This window comes from Atractosteus spatula, chromosome 9 (assembly GCF_055471065.1).
Source record: "Atractosteus spatula isolate fAtrSpa1 chromosome 9, fAtrSpa1.hap1, whole genome shotgun sequence".
NCBI lineage: Eukaryota > Metazoa > Chordata > Actinopteri > Semionotiformes > Lepisosteidae > Atractosteus > Atractosteus spatula.
The window spans coordinates 52,140,118-52,157,292 of NC_142714.1; the positions used below are offsets into that span (position 1 = coordinate 52,140,118).

The 17,175-nt window shown below is 48.1% G+C and overlaps 2 protein-coding genes across 2 annotated transcripts; both read left to right on the plus strand.

The window, feature by feature from the left end:
* The first annotated feature begins 681 nt into the window (after positions 1 to 681).
* On the plus strand, positions 682 to 9,908 carry tspan6 (tetraspanin 6). The gene is made up of 8 exons (XM_088925689.1): positions 682 to 961; positions 3,813 to 4,001; positions 4,727 to 4,801; positions 5,113 to 5,208; positions 5,849 to 6,004; positions 6,587 to 6,670; positions 7,067 to 7,151; positions 7,963 to 9,908. Exons 1-7 carry the CDS (start codon positions 875 to 877, stop codon positions 7,133 to 7,135), a joined length of 756 nt encoding a protein of 251 aa, XP_088781815.1. The 5' UTR covers positions 682 to 874; the 3' UTR covers positions 7,136 to 7,151; positions 7,963 to 9,908.
* Positions 9,909 to 11,445: 1,537 nt separating this feature from the next.
* Positions 11,446 to 14,333, plus strand: mid1ip1l (MID1 interacting protein 1, like). The gene is made up of 2 exons (XM_088925372.1): positions 11,446 to 11,588; positions 12,522 to 14,333. Exon 2 carries the CDS (start codon positions 12,622 to 12,624, stop codon positions 13,126 to 13,128), a length of 507 nt encoding a protein of 168 aa, XP_088781498.1. The 5' UTR covers positions 11,446 to 11,588; positions 12,522 to 12,621; the 3' UTR covers positions 13,129 to 14,333.
* The last annotated feature ends 2,842 nt before the right edge of the window (positions 14,334 to 17,175 follow it).

The following is a 17,175-nucleotide window of genomic DNA, read 5'->3' on the forward strand; positions in this document are numbered from 1 at the left end:
GTTGACACTGGAATTTAAAATAGCTAAAATTACATGTTATAACAATAAATACTGAAGCTTTTTATAACATTAAAACAAGCTGAACGGGGAAATTAAATAACTTGCTATGATAATTAGCCTAGTCATGTGAGCCGGGGTTCACTGTGATACGCTTGAGATTTTTATACGCGCTCTTGAACGGAAAAACGCTAATCTGTGAATTTAGTTTTTGGTGATTGAGGCCTGTGCGCAGCAAACCGGCAGGGCAGTTTAGCTGCGCTTGAACCGATCTTACTCCCAGAGGGGTGAAATCCCTAAATGAGCACAGGAGCGGCTTTCCGCTCACTTAGGACGTGTCGTGTGGTATCGCTAATCGTGCCACGTAACGTTAAATTGTCACCGAGCCCAGCTGGGCCCAACGTGGGCCAGGCTTGGCGATTACCTACGCCAACTCTAAAATACGAAGCCACTGGGCAACTTCATTTGAAGAAATAAAAAACAAAACAACAACCAAAGAAATAACAAAGAAAGAAAACGTTTATTTTGGAAACGGCTGCTGAAAGTACCGCATCCCTGCGCGCCTTACTTATTTACACCTCCGCCCACAACAGCAGCAGTGACCAGGTACTCCTGCCTGATCCCAGCAGGACCGCCCCCTGGCGCTGGGCCGGCGCCACTGCAGCGCCCCGGGGCACAGACGCGCTTCCAGCAGGAACCCCCACCCCACCGAAGAGCGGTCTGGGAAAGAGTGACGACATTTCCCTTCTGCTTGGAAGCTGCCGAGCGAAAGTTTTGCAGCCACGGGGAAAAAAAAAAGTTTGGGACTCTTTTCCGGAGTTACGAAATCAGAGAACTCTTGTGGGGGGAAGAAAAAAAAAAGAGAAGGGCAGGCATCATGTCTTCTCCATCCAGGCGGCTGCAGACGAAGCCTGTGATAACATGTCTGAAGACTTTCCTCATCTCCTACAGCCTCATCTTTTGGGTAAGTCGGGGTGTCCGACCTGGGGATGCGGCAGAACAAAGGGCTAGCGGGGCTCGGGGCAGAGCGCAGTGTAAGCAAAAATACGGCGCTGAAAAGGACGAGTAGCGTTTTCCTTAAAATAATATCCGTTTTTATTTCAACTGGGATACGTTTCACGTTGTCCAGCCCTTCGCCTGTTGCCCAGAAAGAATGCATGCTTGGATGTGCGTTACTGTTTTAACGCATTAGGGGTGCAATCAGTTTGCCTGGGTGGAAGTCTCCACTGTACTAAAAAGTCCAGTTTAGAAATTAAAAGAAGTCCTAGCCGACGTCATCACATTCACATTCAGCCCCGCTGTCTAAATTGTTGTATTTCCGTGGGAGCCCGGAGTTATCGATGGGTTACTCCGAAGTTCCGTGCGACTTTTTCGTTCGGAGAAGACGACCTCTCTTCGGCGTCTTTGTATTTTCTGCGTGCCATAGGCTCTGCATGCCACCTCTAAAAATTAAAAACGTCTCCGCCATTTAAAAATACATTACGGGTTTAAAATAACTCACGGAAAAAAATGCGTTATTTAAAAAAAAAACAACTTGTTCAATGTTAACCTAAAAAAATACCCAACGATATTTATTTTTGTAGTTTTTTTTCTTACCGGACAATAATTCTGATAAACTTTTTCGCCGTTTCCATTTTTAATACGACTTTTGTACGACTGATGGTTTGATCAGACTTTTAGCTGTGGTATTGGATGTAAGCCGGGCATTGTCAGTGCCATCAAGGTTTCAACCACTGAAGGATGCCTCCGATCTGAGGAGCTGAAAACCCCTCACTAAACCATTTCCTTTATTTTAAAGCAGTTTTCCACTATACTATTTATTTGATATCGAGCCTTGTAATGACATCACCTCAAGACACTTTACTATTAAAACAGCCAAAGACAAAAATAATGGACAGTCATACATGGCTACTGAAGTAGAATGTAAAGAGGTGATCCCCTTGAGTGGATTCTGCAGTTTGTCAGGTATTAATGTCACCTCAATGGCCAGAACATCATCTAGCTGCCTCAAGGATGCAGGCATTGATCTATATTTCTGTAAGGGCTGAGAGAGCCAGCACTCCGGTTTGTAACTTGTCCATCTACCAAGTCAACAGGCAGATTGACTGTTTGCACATTGTAGTGTAAGCTCGTGTCTCTTTTTGCTTTATATATGCACTGTGTATGTGTGCTAGGGAGTAATTGCATTCCCTCAGTGTGAATCATGTGAAAGCGGCACACACTAATACATTAACACTCCGCGAACATTTCTCCCACTTGTGTTTTTTTTTCTCTGTTTTGGACTGACTGCTAATTCAAGACTTGCAGTGAGCCACACGTGAGAGAGACCTACAGTATTCATCTGAGAACAGGGGGGGACATCTTTCCCCCAGCGAGCTACCAGGCCACATTCTTGGAGGCCGGTTCGCTGACTTTGTTCAAGAAGTGGTGGAAAGAGAGTCTCGGATCAGTTAGCAACTTGTTGATGGTATTGATTAACGCTGCTTGAACACAGCCTGGCCACCTTATGTCCGGATCTGGATAGCGTTCAGGAGCTGAGCCAGGCTGAGCTTCTTGCTCAGACAGTTGTTTGTGCTCTAAGAGGATCTGTCATTGGGATGAGACATGAAACCGACATCCTGACTAGTCATTAAAGGTCCCAGGGCGCTGTCTGTAAGAGTAGGGGTGTTAACCACAGTGTCTGGGCTAAATTGTACTTTGGGCGTTTGCAGTCTGGCCTTGCAAAAGGAGTTTCTTGCTTCTGCACTGCTGTGCCGAGGGGCTTCACCTTGGTGGTGGACAAGTGTGTTCCCAACTGTGTGTGGAGTATGGAGATGAAAACCACTGTAGGTGTGAAACTAATTATTTTATTTTAATAATGTACTCTGAACCAAATGAGTTAGATGGACTGAATATCCTGCTTTATCAAAACCTTTCAGATCGTACAGATATCTCTGTGAACGTGGACACCTCCTGTTCAAAGTCCAGAATAACACCTTTTATCGCCTTTATTGAAGCAGAGATTTCTGCATCACGCAGGACAGCGTGAACGTACTGTGCACAGGGATTTTAATTTGCCTGCCAGTGTGTTGAAGGACACTGGCGACACCTACGATGCTTTTTGTTTTGCCCCTGAGTTTGGCATTTTAGGCTTGAGTGCATTAGAAATGTTGGAGAGGCAGGGCAGTTCTGGTGAGGCTTTGTTGTTAATAATAATAATAATTGCTGACACTTATATAGCGCTTTTCTGGACATTCCACTCAAAGCACTTGACAGGTAATGGGGATCCCCTCCACCCCCACCAGTGTGCAGCCCCACCTGGATGATGCGACGGCAGCCATAGTGCACCAGTACACTCGCCACACACCAGCTCTCAGTGGGGAGGAGAGCAGAGTAATGACGCCAGTTCATAGATGAGGATTATTAGGAGGCCATGATTGGGAAGGGCCAATGGGAAATTTGGCCAGGACGCTGGGGTTACAGGGAGAAACACCCAGGGATGTGTTGTTGGGTGGGCTGCCAGGCCAGCTGCTGAACTTGTGTGGGGTGGAGATGCATGAGAGATGTTCATGGTCAGTCCCAGTGCTAAACTGGACGGGTGCTCCCACAACCACAGCAGCAGTGGGTGGACAGGAGCTGTTAACTGGCGGCTCGGTTTTGAGACCGTTAAAAGACTTGTTGGGCTGAATAAAGGGACAGCCGGCTGTGAGCAGCAGTGCCGTCATGCTCTGCTGTGGTCAGTCTCCCAACACATCAAGTGTGTCCGAGCCCCCGCCAAGCTTGACGTAGCCCCTCTGGCCGGTGTGGGGGCCGTCCTGACCTGGCCTTGCTCTCAGCTTACAGGGGTCATCCTGCTGGCGGTGGGCGTGTGGGGGAAGGTGAGCCTGGAGGCCTACTTCTCTGTGGCCGTGGAGAAGAGCACCAACGCCCCCTACGTGCTGATCGGCACGGGCGCCATCATCGTCATCTTCGGCCTCTTCGGCTGCTTCGCCACCTGCCGGGGGAGCCCCTGGATGCTCAAGCTGGTGAGCGCGCCTCGAACCCGCGTCTCCGCCGACCGTATCGCTGCAGGCCAGCCACGCCCGAGGAGAGGGTCCTGTCACGACGGGCCCGTTGCAGGAATATGGCCGTGTCTTTTTTTAAGAAGTTTTATCTCTCCTGTGTCGTTCCTTCAACAAGCGAGCCGGAACCTGGTCCCTGGTCAGCCTGGCCTGTAGGGCACCAGCTGGGAAATGACAGAGTGGCCCGTTCATTCTCACTAGCCGGTTCTTTTTTCACAGCACTTTCCACACCATAGCCAAGCTCTGCAGGAGCGGCAGCCTTGTTTGACGCGTGCTGAAGTTTAGATTCTTTCAAGCGCAGTGCACAGAGAACACATTCTGAAAACTTAAGCTGTAGCTAATTTCACCTTTTGTGTTGATGGTAGGTCTGTTTTCTGAGCGGTGTTTGAGACTGCTCTCTCTGAATCCTGTGGGCGCAGGCCAGCAGGCAGCAGCTGTGTGCATCACCACAGTGTGTTTCTCAATTCAATTCAATTCAAGGTGCTTTATTAGCATGACCGATGGGTACAATCAGTGTTGCCAAAGCAAATGAAAGTAATGATATTTACATGAAACAAAACAAAAATAGAAGTAAAATAAAATCTACAGACATATTACAGACATTTACAACAAAGACATATTATACAATATTGACATATTCTGTAGGCGGCTGGCCTACAGAATATGTCAATGTTTCTCTCTTTCTGCAGTATGCCATGTTCCTCACCCTGGTGTTCCTGGCTGAGCTTGTGGCTGGGATCTCCGGCTTCCTCTTCAGACATGAGGTACAGCGTTCCGCACAGAGCTTTCCCGGAGCCAGCGGCCGCCTGACATCTCTCTGTTTCATTGTTTCATTGCAAGAAGTCCTCTCTCTGAGCGTTTGATCCCTCCACCATCCCCAAGGCTCGAATGTGTTGTTTGAAATCTGATTTTCCTTTGTCTCGCCATGGGTTTGTGATACCTGGCACTTTGAACCAGACTCCAGTGGACCTTGTCCTTTGTTGAATGCACTGACCAATAAGAAAATCAGTTGACTTTGCTTTCAGGATTTACACCTGAGCTGTGCTGTTAAGATAACTACGGTTTGGCCTTTCAGATAAAGGAGATACTGAAGACCACCTATGAAGACGCAGTAAACAATTACAATGGCACAAATGCTAGAAGCAACGCTGTGGACACCATTCAGAGGAATGTAAGTGTGCAAACGTCCTAAGCCCTGTGAATGAAAGGTATTATGTAGAGTTAGAAAAAACACTTTCCTCCAGTGGTGAAGAGTGTCATCTGCATTTTTTACATCGTACATGGAAAGTGAAAATGAGCGGAAATATTTTTCGTCAAGAGTATTTTATTTGGGAATTTAAACATAAAAAAAATCTGCTTGTTGAATTAGCCCTGGCACTGTTATATCTAGATAGCATGCATTTGCAAAGATTCTCCACCACCCTGTGTGGGAAATCAGTTTGTTCTCACTGCCCCCTGAAGGTGCTGCCACGTGCAGGCCTGGCTCAGTCTTGCGCCCCCTGCTGGAGCCCGGCTGCAGTCCCCTTCGCTCTCTCCCTCTTCCAGGCCACAGCTGCCTGCTCTCACCCCGGGCGTGGCGCCACCTTCATTCGCAGGGGGCAAATTAAAAATGACCATGGGGCCTAATCTTTTCCGAGTTGTGGTTTGGTAGTCTTTCTGCCACGTTTGACAAATTACTTCATATTAAGAAAGGGCGACTTAGTCATGGGTCCGCTTGAGTGTTTTCATTGTTCTGTGGGTCAGGGGCCTCACGCCGGGCTCTCGGGGCTCTCGAGGGGTGACTGACGTCCTCTGCCCTCTCCCATGTGTAGCTCAAGTGCTGTGGGGTGCAGAACTACACCGACTGGGGGGCCACGGAGTACTTCAAGGCGAACGGGATCCCCAAGAGCTGCTGCAGGAGCCCCTCCAGCTGCACGACTGATGCCCTGAGGAACATGACCAAGGCTGCCGGCGAGGTGTACCCCACGGTGAGCCCCGCCGCTGTCTTCCAGATCGCCCCCCAGCCCGACACAGGTCATCGTAGACGGCCAGCCGCTCGCTCGCTCTCCACGATCCCGACAGCCGAGTGAAGACAAAGGGAAAACAAACTTCTCTTCTGGGGAAAGGAAAGCCTCAGGGTATCGCAGAGGGGCTTCGTGCTTCCAGAAAACCCCAAATGCAAAGAGGGAAGGTAGTGAGATTATGGAGATGCTTCAGGATCGCGTCTCCTCGATGCTTTATTTTTAATTCCTCCACACGGGTCCAGGGCAGAAAGGCCCAAGCGGCTCTCCTGCGTGTCCTGCCAGCACTGTCTTATCCCTAGAGGGGGCTGTGAGCTGGAGCTCAGTCCAGCAGGCAGGACGCCTCTCCGTTACTGACGCGCCAGACTAGAAAAGGCAGCATCTGAATCTAATCTTGTCTAGAAATGAACCTGCTTTTCAGTGATAGGTAGCGGTGCTTTCTTGTTTCAAAGCTTCAGAGCCCGTTTTGTTGTGTCCCGGTTGTTTGGAGGACCGGCCTGTTCTCTGCCGCAGGCTGCACAGCTGGTCTCACCTCCTCCCCTCTTCTAGGGCTGCATCTCTCTGGTCACCACCGTGATGGAGTCCAACCTGGGGATCATCGCAGGGATTTCCTTTGGAATCGCTTTCTTCCAGGTGTGTCCATCCAAGCCACAGAGTTTGGTTTCTGCAGGGTGTGGGCATGCGAGGCACAGGAGCAGGACAGTAATCCTAATAGTGTGTGACCTAGACCTGTGTGTAGGTATGATGTGAGTGAGGGGAGGCCTGATTCTGAATTGAGCAGCTCAGATTAGAAGTGTGGGGAGGGCACTGGGATCGTCTTTCATCCGGGATCAAAGAGTAATTTGGAAAGAAGTGTGAAAGTGCTACATTGCATACTTCTGCAGAATGTGGAGCCAAAGACAGCTTACTGCAATTGAATAACCTTGAAAGGAATAAATGGCAAATCTCTGATTCAGACGTTCAAACACGGAGTAGCACAGCATGGAAACGCATTATTGGGGTGTAATAAAATTTTGATTTCCTGCACAGCTCATTGGAATCTTCTTGGCGTGCTGTCTGTCGCGGTACATCACGAACAACCAGTATGAGATGGTGTAACAGCAGTCGCACACAGGTACGGCCCCTGGGAGATCCGGGAAAATCGCTAGAAATTGTCTTTTGCTCAGTGGCATTGTGCATATTTTGTTGAAGGAAAATGTGATGACATCCTGGGTTCTGTGCCGCAAGATGGCGGCTTGAATCTGTGCTTTCCATATAAATATGCATTATCTGTTCTGCGCGCTGGCCTGTGGGAAGACATATATTTTAAATCTTTGCATCTGCACATCTTTAAAAATGAGGACAATACAAGCCCAAGTGCAGCAGCTGCTCCTGTCCAGTTCTCCCCAGCACATCACCTGACCCCGACAGAACCACTGTACTTCCACCTCTGTCTGGATGGTGTCCTGATTTTCCCTTCCTCACCCTGTGATTGATGGTTTCTGCTCGCTGCCTAATCATCGGCCTGTTCCATCTGCTTTTAACTCTATTGTGGAATATTGCCTTTGTTGTAAAATAGTGTCTGCACAGGAGTGGCCCTCACTTTAGCCAGGCCTCTATGGCCTTGTCTCTATTGGTAGCGTCTGTGTAGCCTATGCCACACAGTAAACAGGACAGCAGAGCTCCAGCAGCTAGTTTTCTGTGCGCTCTGTTCAATCCAGACTTGTTATATCTTGTCTAAAAGCTGTGCTATCTTCTCTCCTTCACTTACTATCAGTAATTTGCTTTACCTTTTTTATTTAATTTTGTCTGAATTATCATTTTGTTTGTTGTTGTGGTTGAACTCCAGACACATCTCGAATGATTTGCGTGTTACCTCTCTACTTCTGAGCATTGAGCAGTTGAAGATCTTTGCATGAAAATCACCAAGGTCCTTTCTCTTTCAGGATACTGGTGTTCTGTCTGCAAGGAGCCAGCTCAAAGGGAGGCCTTATCGGCCATTTTAATTTTTGTATTGTTTTAGGGAACTTGTTCTTCACTTTAATTTTTTTTAACTTTTACTGGGTACCAGATAGAGGGGGAGGCAAAAGACAATTTACCAAACAAAAAGTATTTTGAAAGCATCTGAAGCTATGCTATTTTTATTATCAAGGTACACCATTGCTGAAATTTGATATTTAAAAGGGACATCATTGTGCAGAACGTGCCAAACACTGCAACAGTTGTCTACATGAGCACCTCTGTCATAAGAGAGAATGGCTTGATTCCATTAGTCTTTCCAATAATTTTTCCATCTTTGTTAAACGACATTCCCAGCTAATCTGTTAAAACACTAACTTTGCACATCTCTCCATAAATGATGTACAGTAGCAAAGCAGTGCCATTGAAGAAGCTATTAAAATGCCTTCAGCATTCCTGAAACTTGGCTAAGATAAGCTGACGTGCCTGTATTTGATTTTCATCACATGCTTTAAGAGTTGATATTTCTTCTATAATTAGCGCTTTTTGTCTTTTAGAAACTTAATGAGCTGCATTGTGATAGTGATAAGCTATGAAACACAAGTCAGTACTACTCTACTACATGCAATAAAGTTCTTAGTGTTTCAACATTCTCCTTCACTATCCCAGAAATATTTCTGTAGAATAGAAAATACGTTTTACTTTTGTGACTCATTGTAAATGTAGGAATGCAGATTAAAAATTGCGTTGGAGATATTCTGCATTGCTATAATGTATTTTTGCTTTTTGTGATGTGATCAGTTTCTGCTACCATTTGTAGCACTGTTCCTTTTGGAAAAGTAAGGCTAATTTAAGGATGGTTGTTTTCCCCCACGAGGACATCAGTCCTATCTCCCCGATTACTGAAACGTTCAAGGTGTTTTAGGTTTTGACGTAGCTGTAGGAGGAAACGTTTCTTCACATCTAACACTTGTCATAGTACGAACTGCATCCTTCGGCAGTGGATTCTTTGTTTTTAAATTCCCAGACCGTTCACATGGACTCCGCTTTCCCGCTGTTTCCCGCTGTTCCGGACACGCCATGAGCTGTCGGAGAGCGGGAGGGCAGAGACGTGTAGGAGAGAATGGAGACCAACGAGGGGAGGCTGTTTGGCCCCTCTGGTACTTTGTTGCTGACTGATCCCAGGGTCTGATCCTGCAGACTCATGGAAGAAGCCAGGGCATCGGCTTCTACGGCAACAGCACGCCTGGGCAGCCTGTTCCACACTCCCGCCACTCTTTGTGTAAAGAGTGCCTCGTGTTCTTGGTGCTCTGTGCACTTCCACATAGTTTCCACTGGTTTGTTTCACTGCTGGCTCTGTAGAAGACTTTGCCTCAGTGCCTTTGACTTTGACACGGCGTGAATTTAGTGCAGGAGAAGAGCCGGCTGCTTTCCCTCTTATTTTCATTTGAAATGCAGACAAAAACTTGACAAAATTCTCTTGGATCCAGACAAGATGGGTGGGCCGAATTGCCCACTCTCGTTGGTAGGTGTTATGTTCTTCTGATGTAAACTAGAGGAATTCATCAGGGCAAGACCTGTAACTAGCATGCTGGGATTTGTAGTTCTTGGGTGGGGTTGTGCAGCACTAATTTACTTCCCCCAGGACCTGCTGTGATGAGATGCCCCTAAAACTACAACATAGCAAGATGGAAATGCAACAGGACAATACTGTCATATAAACGAATGTGAAAAGCTACAAAGCATCCGCTAAAGCCTGTCCCTTGTTTCTTTTGTTTAAATTGCTGTAGTCTGAGCACAGTGCAATAGAAGTTTCATTGTAGTATTTTTCTCTTATAAACTACTTTTGGAAACGTAATCAGTGTTAAAAGTTGCCAGTAATATACGGCAGCAGCATGTAAAAAAATGAAAAATAAAGCTAACATTTTCTTTACCGATTGCAGTCTTGTGAATTATTGTTTGCATACAGTTCATGAAGCAGACGGACACACGGGTGTGTTAAACAATCACGCTTCCTTTGACAGGTCTCGAAAAGATGAGATCAATGAATCCAGCAGGTGGCGCCAGTGCATTTGATGCGCTTCAGGCAGTGCGCCTAGACTGGAGGCTCAGCTCCGCTTAATAATAATTAGGCTGTGGAGCCTCCTTCGGGTGTGTCAACTATTCAAAAAATGAATATTCTACTCTTAAGTGGACTACATTAGTTTAAAATAAAATATTTGTTTACGCTAGTCTTCCGTACTCTTTCTTTGCAATAAGATTTTTTGTCGTCTGGTAAGAATGACGACGCCGTGCACCAACGGAGATTCGGGGCTGCTGTTCCAGCACGTGTAATGAACCTAATACTCCGAGCAGGGCCATGCCTGCTGAACTTCCAGGAATAGAAAGAAAACGGTCCCCGATAAAGCAATGTTTATTTACCCTGGAGCGATAAGAAGTTTGAACTGCCCTACCCCAGGGTGCTTGCTGAACTCAAACAAGCAACGCGTCTTCCTACTGTAAATTGAGACCTCCTTTCTAACACACAGCACTGCGATTCAGTTTCAGCTCAATTCAAACAGCTGCTTAGGCATGACCGATGAATTTCAGTGTTGCCCAAAGCGTATACAATTAACACAACTTCTACAGACATTTACAATACAAACACAGAATGTTACTGACAGACGGTAAAGGTTCACTGCTCCTCGGGCTGTGACACGAGATCACGTTCTGGGCTGCAGCTCAATTGAGTTCCCTCCCCACTCTCCCAGTAGGACTGGGAGCTGTTCTGATCCTGGCAGGAGTGGGAAATCTGGAATTAGGTTTGTTATGTTAGGGGAGAACGTTGGTCTAATCCCAGCGTATTTCTCACAGTGAACGTTTCTCGCCCATGAACAGGACAAGCAGACACTGCCGGGCCGGCTGCATGCTGTCTCTGAAACCGAGTGCGGTTAATCTAACTTGTGCATGCTCTCGGGGTGGCGAGATGACAACCCGAGCATTACAAACAATGCTACAATTACTCCTGTTGCACGACGTGCTTGAGTTACATCGTTTCTTTGCGTGCATACCGAGCAACTGAACCTAAGAGACAAGCGGATAAACTGTTATTATTCCTAGCTCGATACAGGACAAGAGCAGCTCTAAACAAGGCATTATATATCGAACAGTTGTGTAACCGGAGTTGCGCTATATCAGCCATATGCAAGCCCGTGCATCTCACTTCAATGCCAGCATGTAGCACAGCCCTCACCTGACGAAACCAGCACGTTTCCTTGGGTGAGAAAGGCGGGGTCTGTAAATCCGGACCCTTCATTAATTCGCATGTACTGTCCGGACGCGCACGGGCCGGGTTTTTCTCATTGGCCGGCGAGCCGAGCTGTCCTGGCGAATGGCCGCGCAGAGAAAGCGGCGCCTCTGATGTAACCGCGGGGTGTAGACGGTCCAGCCTTCCAGGCTGCCGGGTCCCGGCGTATAAAGAGCCGAGAGCCGACTCAGCCTGCTAATGGAAGCGCCGGTGTTGTCTCGGCAGTGTTGCTCGAGTCGCGCTCGGACTTCTCGTTGTTTTTGTTAATGCTGGGATCTTAGAACACTGGCCGAACTCACGCTTTGCTTGACACCTCCAAGCGTTCAGGTATGTAAGCGTGTTTTTTATCTGAGTTGCGGGGGCAGTGGTCAGTGAGTTTGCGCTTCCGTGTTTCTTTTCGGAAATGTTTTGTATCGCCTACGTTCTCCTGGCACCTGTTCGTGAGCAGTCTTAAACTTGTAATTTAATAGAAAGGGGGCACTCTGTCAGTCATAGTCGTGTTGTGCTGTGTTTCTCGACTTTCACTTCGAGGTCGTTCTTATTGTATCTTGGCTTAAAACTGTTTTGGCCAGAAGGTGATAAGTGTGTTAAATGAACCCATTGCGTTGCCAATACCCGACTTTGACAGGTATTTTTTTTTTCTACAAAATATACTTTATTCCGCGAAAAAAACATCTCAAAAAGAAATATCTCACACATATGAACACTCCACGTAATAAAAACAACGGCGGAACGGCGGTGATTGTCCGTTATCAATCATTGTGGGGGTGGGGGTGGATTTGCGCAATTAAGAGAGTCCCTCCAAACCCTTCCACTTGCTAGGACTAAAGCGCAGGTTCCCCTCTGTAGGAGTGATGGAGTGAAGTGCCCAGAGCCCTTGTGTGTGTTTATCTCACGAGCAGTACGCAGCCAGGAACGTGCTGAAGTCTTTCTGTACTTCACGCCATGTAAGGGCATGCCTCTCCTGTTCTGAGCGAGAGTTGCTGTGCTCGCTTGTTGTAGGCGTAACCTCATTCATAAAGAGTCGCTTATTTCAGAGGCTGATGCAGGAGCATAACCGTTTCTCCCCACCCCCCGTGTACTTTAGATTCGTCTGTATTCAAACCCAAGCCCTTCAGGAGACATTATCCAGCAGCTCGTTGCCTGTTAAACAAGATGCTTTGTGCTTCTGTGGGCGGGAGGCCTGATGAAGCACGGGGGTATGTACCCACCTTGGATGACGGTGTCTCTGCAGCTCATTAATCCGGGTTCCTCCCCCAGGTCTCCTGCTCTGCTCTCTCCTGCCTGCACTGCTTCTGAGGGCCCTCTCGTGCCTCCGGCTCCCCTGCCCCCCGCTGTGGGGACCCTTGTTCCTGCCGCCATGATGATGCAGCTCTGCAGCGAGTTCTCCTCCAACGCCAGGCACTCCGTCCTCAGTGTGATGCAGCGCTTCATCGCAGCCGCCAACAACATGGACGAGACCATCCTGGTGCCCAGCCTTCTGCGGGACGTCCCCCTGGAGGACGAGGAGGGCGACCCCCAGGGCAGCAACCTCAACAACAACAACCCCCACCACCCCCTCCGGGACTCGGAGGAGCCGGCCGGTCCCGGCAAGCAGAGGGACCTGTACGAGCACTACCTGCTGCTCAAGTCCATCCGCAACGACATCGAGTGGGGCCTGAGGCAGCGGGAGCGGGCTGGGGCCGCCGGCCTGCTGGGGGTGTCCGTGCCGCAGGAGGAGGGGGAGGGGGGCGACGCCGACGCCGACCTGGAGAGCCAGTTCCGCTACCACCTGCGGGGGCTGTTCGCCGTGCTGTCCAAGCTCACGGCGCAGGCCGACCTCCTCACCCGCCGCTACAAGAGGGAGATCGGGGGGGGCGCTTTGTAGGAGCGGCCTCTTCCCCTTGTTGGCACAGACAGAACTGTTTTTTTTGTTTTTTTTTGCTATTTGCACGAAGGGTGAAGTTCCTCATGCACCCAGACGTTTTATACCTGTTTAACGCGCGGGTGGGTGGAGGGGACATGGCGTTTGACCTGAAGGACTGTGACTTGGCCTTCTGATCCTGTTTTTGCAGTCCCAGACCTCCTGCGGCCCTCCAACCCCCCCCAAAACCAAATCTGCCTCTGAACGCTGACCAGACAGTCGGCCCCTCGCAGAGCTGCGTCCCTGGCCGGGGCTGCAGAGGCTGAAGACTGCTGTCCTTGTCAGGCAGCAGTCTCCCACAGCCGGGTCGGCTCCTTCTGCCCACTGGTCATGACTGACTGTCCTGTTCCTCCTCTCATACTGGACAGGAGTGGGGACAGAGCTGTTGATATGACTGCTCCTGTGATTGAGGTAACTTGTTGAAAACGCACAAATACAAGTGTCAAGTGATGCCTATTCTGAGCTGGCATTTCCTTCCAAGGTCTGTTTTTCTTCTGTAGGACTGAGCTTCTGACAGATCTGGAATAATCACCCAGCGTTGAGGCTCATTAAGGCACTGGGTGTGTCTGTAATAAAGGGGTAGAGTTACTAGCTGGCCGAGTGCACGCTCATGTAGCACATCTTGTTTCTGCCTGAACAATAGGGGTGTAGTTCTGTGATGAAGTGGCTTTTATAGCTTGTAGGAGGGTTTGGGGCTGCTCTTTTCTGCACCTCTTTCCGTTCAAAGTGGAGTTTCTACGACTGACCCGTTTGCTGTCCGGGGAGGGCCTGTTCCTGCTCTTGGGGCTCCACAGTGGGCTGGGACTTGTAATTTGAACACTGGATTTTACGCACTTATATACCACCGCTGGACACTGACTTCCCAAGAATGATCTGGGAAGTGGCTGCTGGCATGTCCTGCAGTTTACATCCTTCTGTTTTCTGTAGCATGGAGTGTCTGTCCTCTCCAACCAAGAACCACTTGAGCAGGGTTTTATTTTAAAATAATGGCAGCCTGTCGGCAATGGAGCCTTTGGGAACAGTATCTGTTTGGCTCTATTAGAACTTAATTTTTTTTAACTAAAAATTATTTTTTAGAATGTATGTTAAAGGTTGAAATGCTTTGAATGTATACCCTTTTCTGAATATGAAAATGTAATTTTATGAAATAAATTTCATTTATGTTCATCAAATACTTTGTTCTTGTACCATACATCTGTGAATCAACCACAGAACATCACCAAGATGATTTCCCTTGGGTCTTTATTCTCTCCCATTTTAATCTGTAATCATTGAGTGCAACTTGGACATCAACTCTTTTTTTTTTTTTTTTTTTTTTTTTTTTAAACACTACAAGTCCTTAGAGGGAAAAGTAGTACTTCTAAGCATTGTACAGATACACACCCAATTCACACCCGAAGAAGGCTCCACAGCTGGAACAGTTTTCTTTCTTCTCTTTTCTGCATAGAATAAACCTTTGCTTGTTCTGTTGTACAGATACTGTCAATATTTCCACTTTATAAGAGGTGTGTTTGCTGTTCTAACACTAGTCTTCACTCGTGGGTTGCCATGCTTCTTAGCTGTCATTCTAGCTCTTGTTCATGTGATTTTTGGTCTTCATCAGCACTAAGTCTTCAGTCATTGGATTTTCGGTTCCTGGGAAAGCCCGGTGGACTCTCCAGCACCAGGAGTGTTAATGAGTGTGCTGGGCAATGGACTTGAGTCGTGCAGCCATGGGCTTTAGTCCTTCAGGTCCAGAATCCAGTTCTTAAGTCAACAACTAGAGAAGAGTTTTTGAAGTGTGTGTGTGTGTGTCTAGAGTCAGCTCAAGTGCATCCAAGAGCAAAAGTAAAATAGCAGGGCTGGAGCTGTACACTACCAGAATCAAGCTGGTGTTACTACCTCCCAGCTCTTGGGGCCTGGGTTCAATGTTGAGCAGGGGTGCCTTCTGTGTGGAGTGTGCATGGTGTGCTTGTAGCTGTGTGGGTTTTCTCTAGGTGCCCCAGTTTCCTTGTATCTCACAGAGTCATGCTGACTCGCCTAACATCTATAACAGGGATGGACATCTGCCAAGGTTGCAAAAGGCCAAGCTGTGCTCTGCGTTCCGACCCGCAGTATCTTGTCCACACAAATGGATACTAAAATCAGAAACTGTTACAGGCAAAGTGCCATCTTGTACTCCATTCAAGCGCTATTTTGGCACTGCAGGCAGGGCCAGGGCAGAGTGGCCAGGGCAGAGGCTCAGGGCACAGAGCACAGCCATGTGAGAATGCAGCAGAGGTTAAACTGGCTGGAAAAATGGGTTGGGTCTGTTAGGAGTTAAATGCAGGAATTAAATGTGTTTTTAGCCTGTAAGGCATCCAAATGAAACAGGTGCTTAGTGACGTGTTGCCTGCTTAGGGCTTCCCCTGCAGAGACGGAGAGGGGATAAAGGACTCATGAGCACAGGTGTCCTGACCACATGAGAGCAAGGAGCTGAGGTGGGCTTGAAAGAACCATGTGATAGCTCTTCTGGGGCAACCTGGTCTCTCTGCCTTCAGGTACTGTATGCACAGTAAAGAACAAGATCAAACCGACCTCCACGTTTTTATCAGATCCTAACAGTAATCACACACAGTGTATTCAGAAAGTTTACCAACAGTGCACTGGATCAGGGGCGAGTACCCGGTCATCTTGTTTGTTGGTTAAGAGCCAACTGAAGCCAGGAGCAAAGTGAACACAGATGTCTCCTATCTATCCCACAAACGATAACTGACCTTTCATTATAGTTTTCCCCTATCAGCAGTAACGCCACAGTTGTAGGAAGGTTTCCTTTAAGTATGCCTTTAGAAAATACAGGCAACATATACTGTAACAGCATGGTATGCACACTGATTTAACAGTCACAGCAGATTTAACCATCCCCACCTATCCCAATTACTAGCCCAGTATTAGATGGTTACTTCCTGCTTGCTTAAGTCTTCTAAAGTTGGATTCCTTTATCCAAAGGTAACCCAACAAGAGCCAGATTTGTCATTTGGGATTAGTGGTAAGCTCTGCTGCGTCACAGCACTGGCGCCCTTGGCTCAATTCCTGGGGTGCAAGCTGTGTGGATCTCCCTCTAGTCAATGGTTTCTATGGGTGTGAAAACTCCTCTCTGGCTTCTCCACACCTTCACCATTTACGTTCGCTGTTTGCATTTTACCAGGCCGTTGGCTGAGGGACCAGATCCCCCTGCTGTGCCCGTCCGGCTCCTGCCTGGCTCTGACCCCGACTGTCCGATCGCTCACAGGAGCCCTTGCGGGCAGGATGGTTAGTTGACGGAAGTCCTGCGCCTCTGTGAGAAGCCCACAGTCTCCTCCTCGCCGTGGAGACCCCCATCTGTTTACCCCCCTCTCAGGTCCGCAGGAGTTTTCCTCTCCTGTTCCCTGACTCCCCACTACGCTCAGATTCAGGCTCCACTTTCCTCCCACAGTCCAAGGATTGCACTGCTGCTATTTTGCTCTCTGCACACAGCGGTGACCCTTCAACTCTATATTTTCATAACGGAAGAATTGGGCTCACCAGGAATCGAACCCGGGTTGCGGCGGCAGGAGCACCGAATCCTAACCGCCACCAGGCAGGGCCACAGGCAGGCTGGGAGGGGAGCTGGCTTCTGGGAAGATTGGCCTGGGTATGAGAGGGTGTGTCCCGTGCTGGACTGGCGTCCTGCCCAGGGTGTACCCCACCTTGTGCTCACTGCTGCACCTCTTTGCTGGATAATGCGGGGTTTATATCATATCATGGGGTCCTTCACAGCTATGAAATGTATTAAATGTTTACTAGTGGAATATTTGCCTCAAACACAGTGAGGGGGGTAGCCATTGTTTACTGAAGATATTAATTCACAGAATTCACTTTTTATGTATTCATATAATTCATTTTTTAAAACCAAGACAAAAGAAATATAGTCTTAATATTTATGATCGGCTTTATTTCATTTGGCTACCACCTCACTGGAGGAGACATTATCTAAGAAAATATAACCGCGTTGTAAATCCCTACCTAGTAATG

Bases quoted from the DNA above. Each gene is read 5' to 3' on its own strand.
- tspan6 (XM_088925689.1), top strand. From the start codon at position 875: ATGTCTTCTCCATCCAGGCGGCTGCAGACGAAGCCTGTGATAACATGT. The intron at 962-3,812 runs GTAAGTCGGGGT...CCTTGCTCTCAG, and splicing joins CCTACAGCCTCATCTTTTGG to CTTACAGGGGTCATCCTGCT. The intron at 5,209-5,848 runs GTAAGTGTGCAA...TCCCATGTGTAG, and splicing joins TGGACACCATTCAGAGGAAT to CTCAAGTGCTGTGGGGTGCA.
- mid1ip1l (XM_088925372.1), top strand. From the start codon at position 12,622: ATGATGATGCAGCTCTGCAGCGAGTTCTCCTCCAACGCCAGGCACTCC.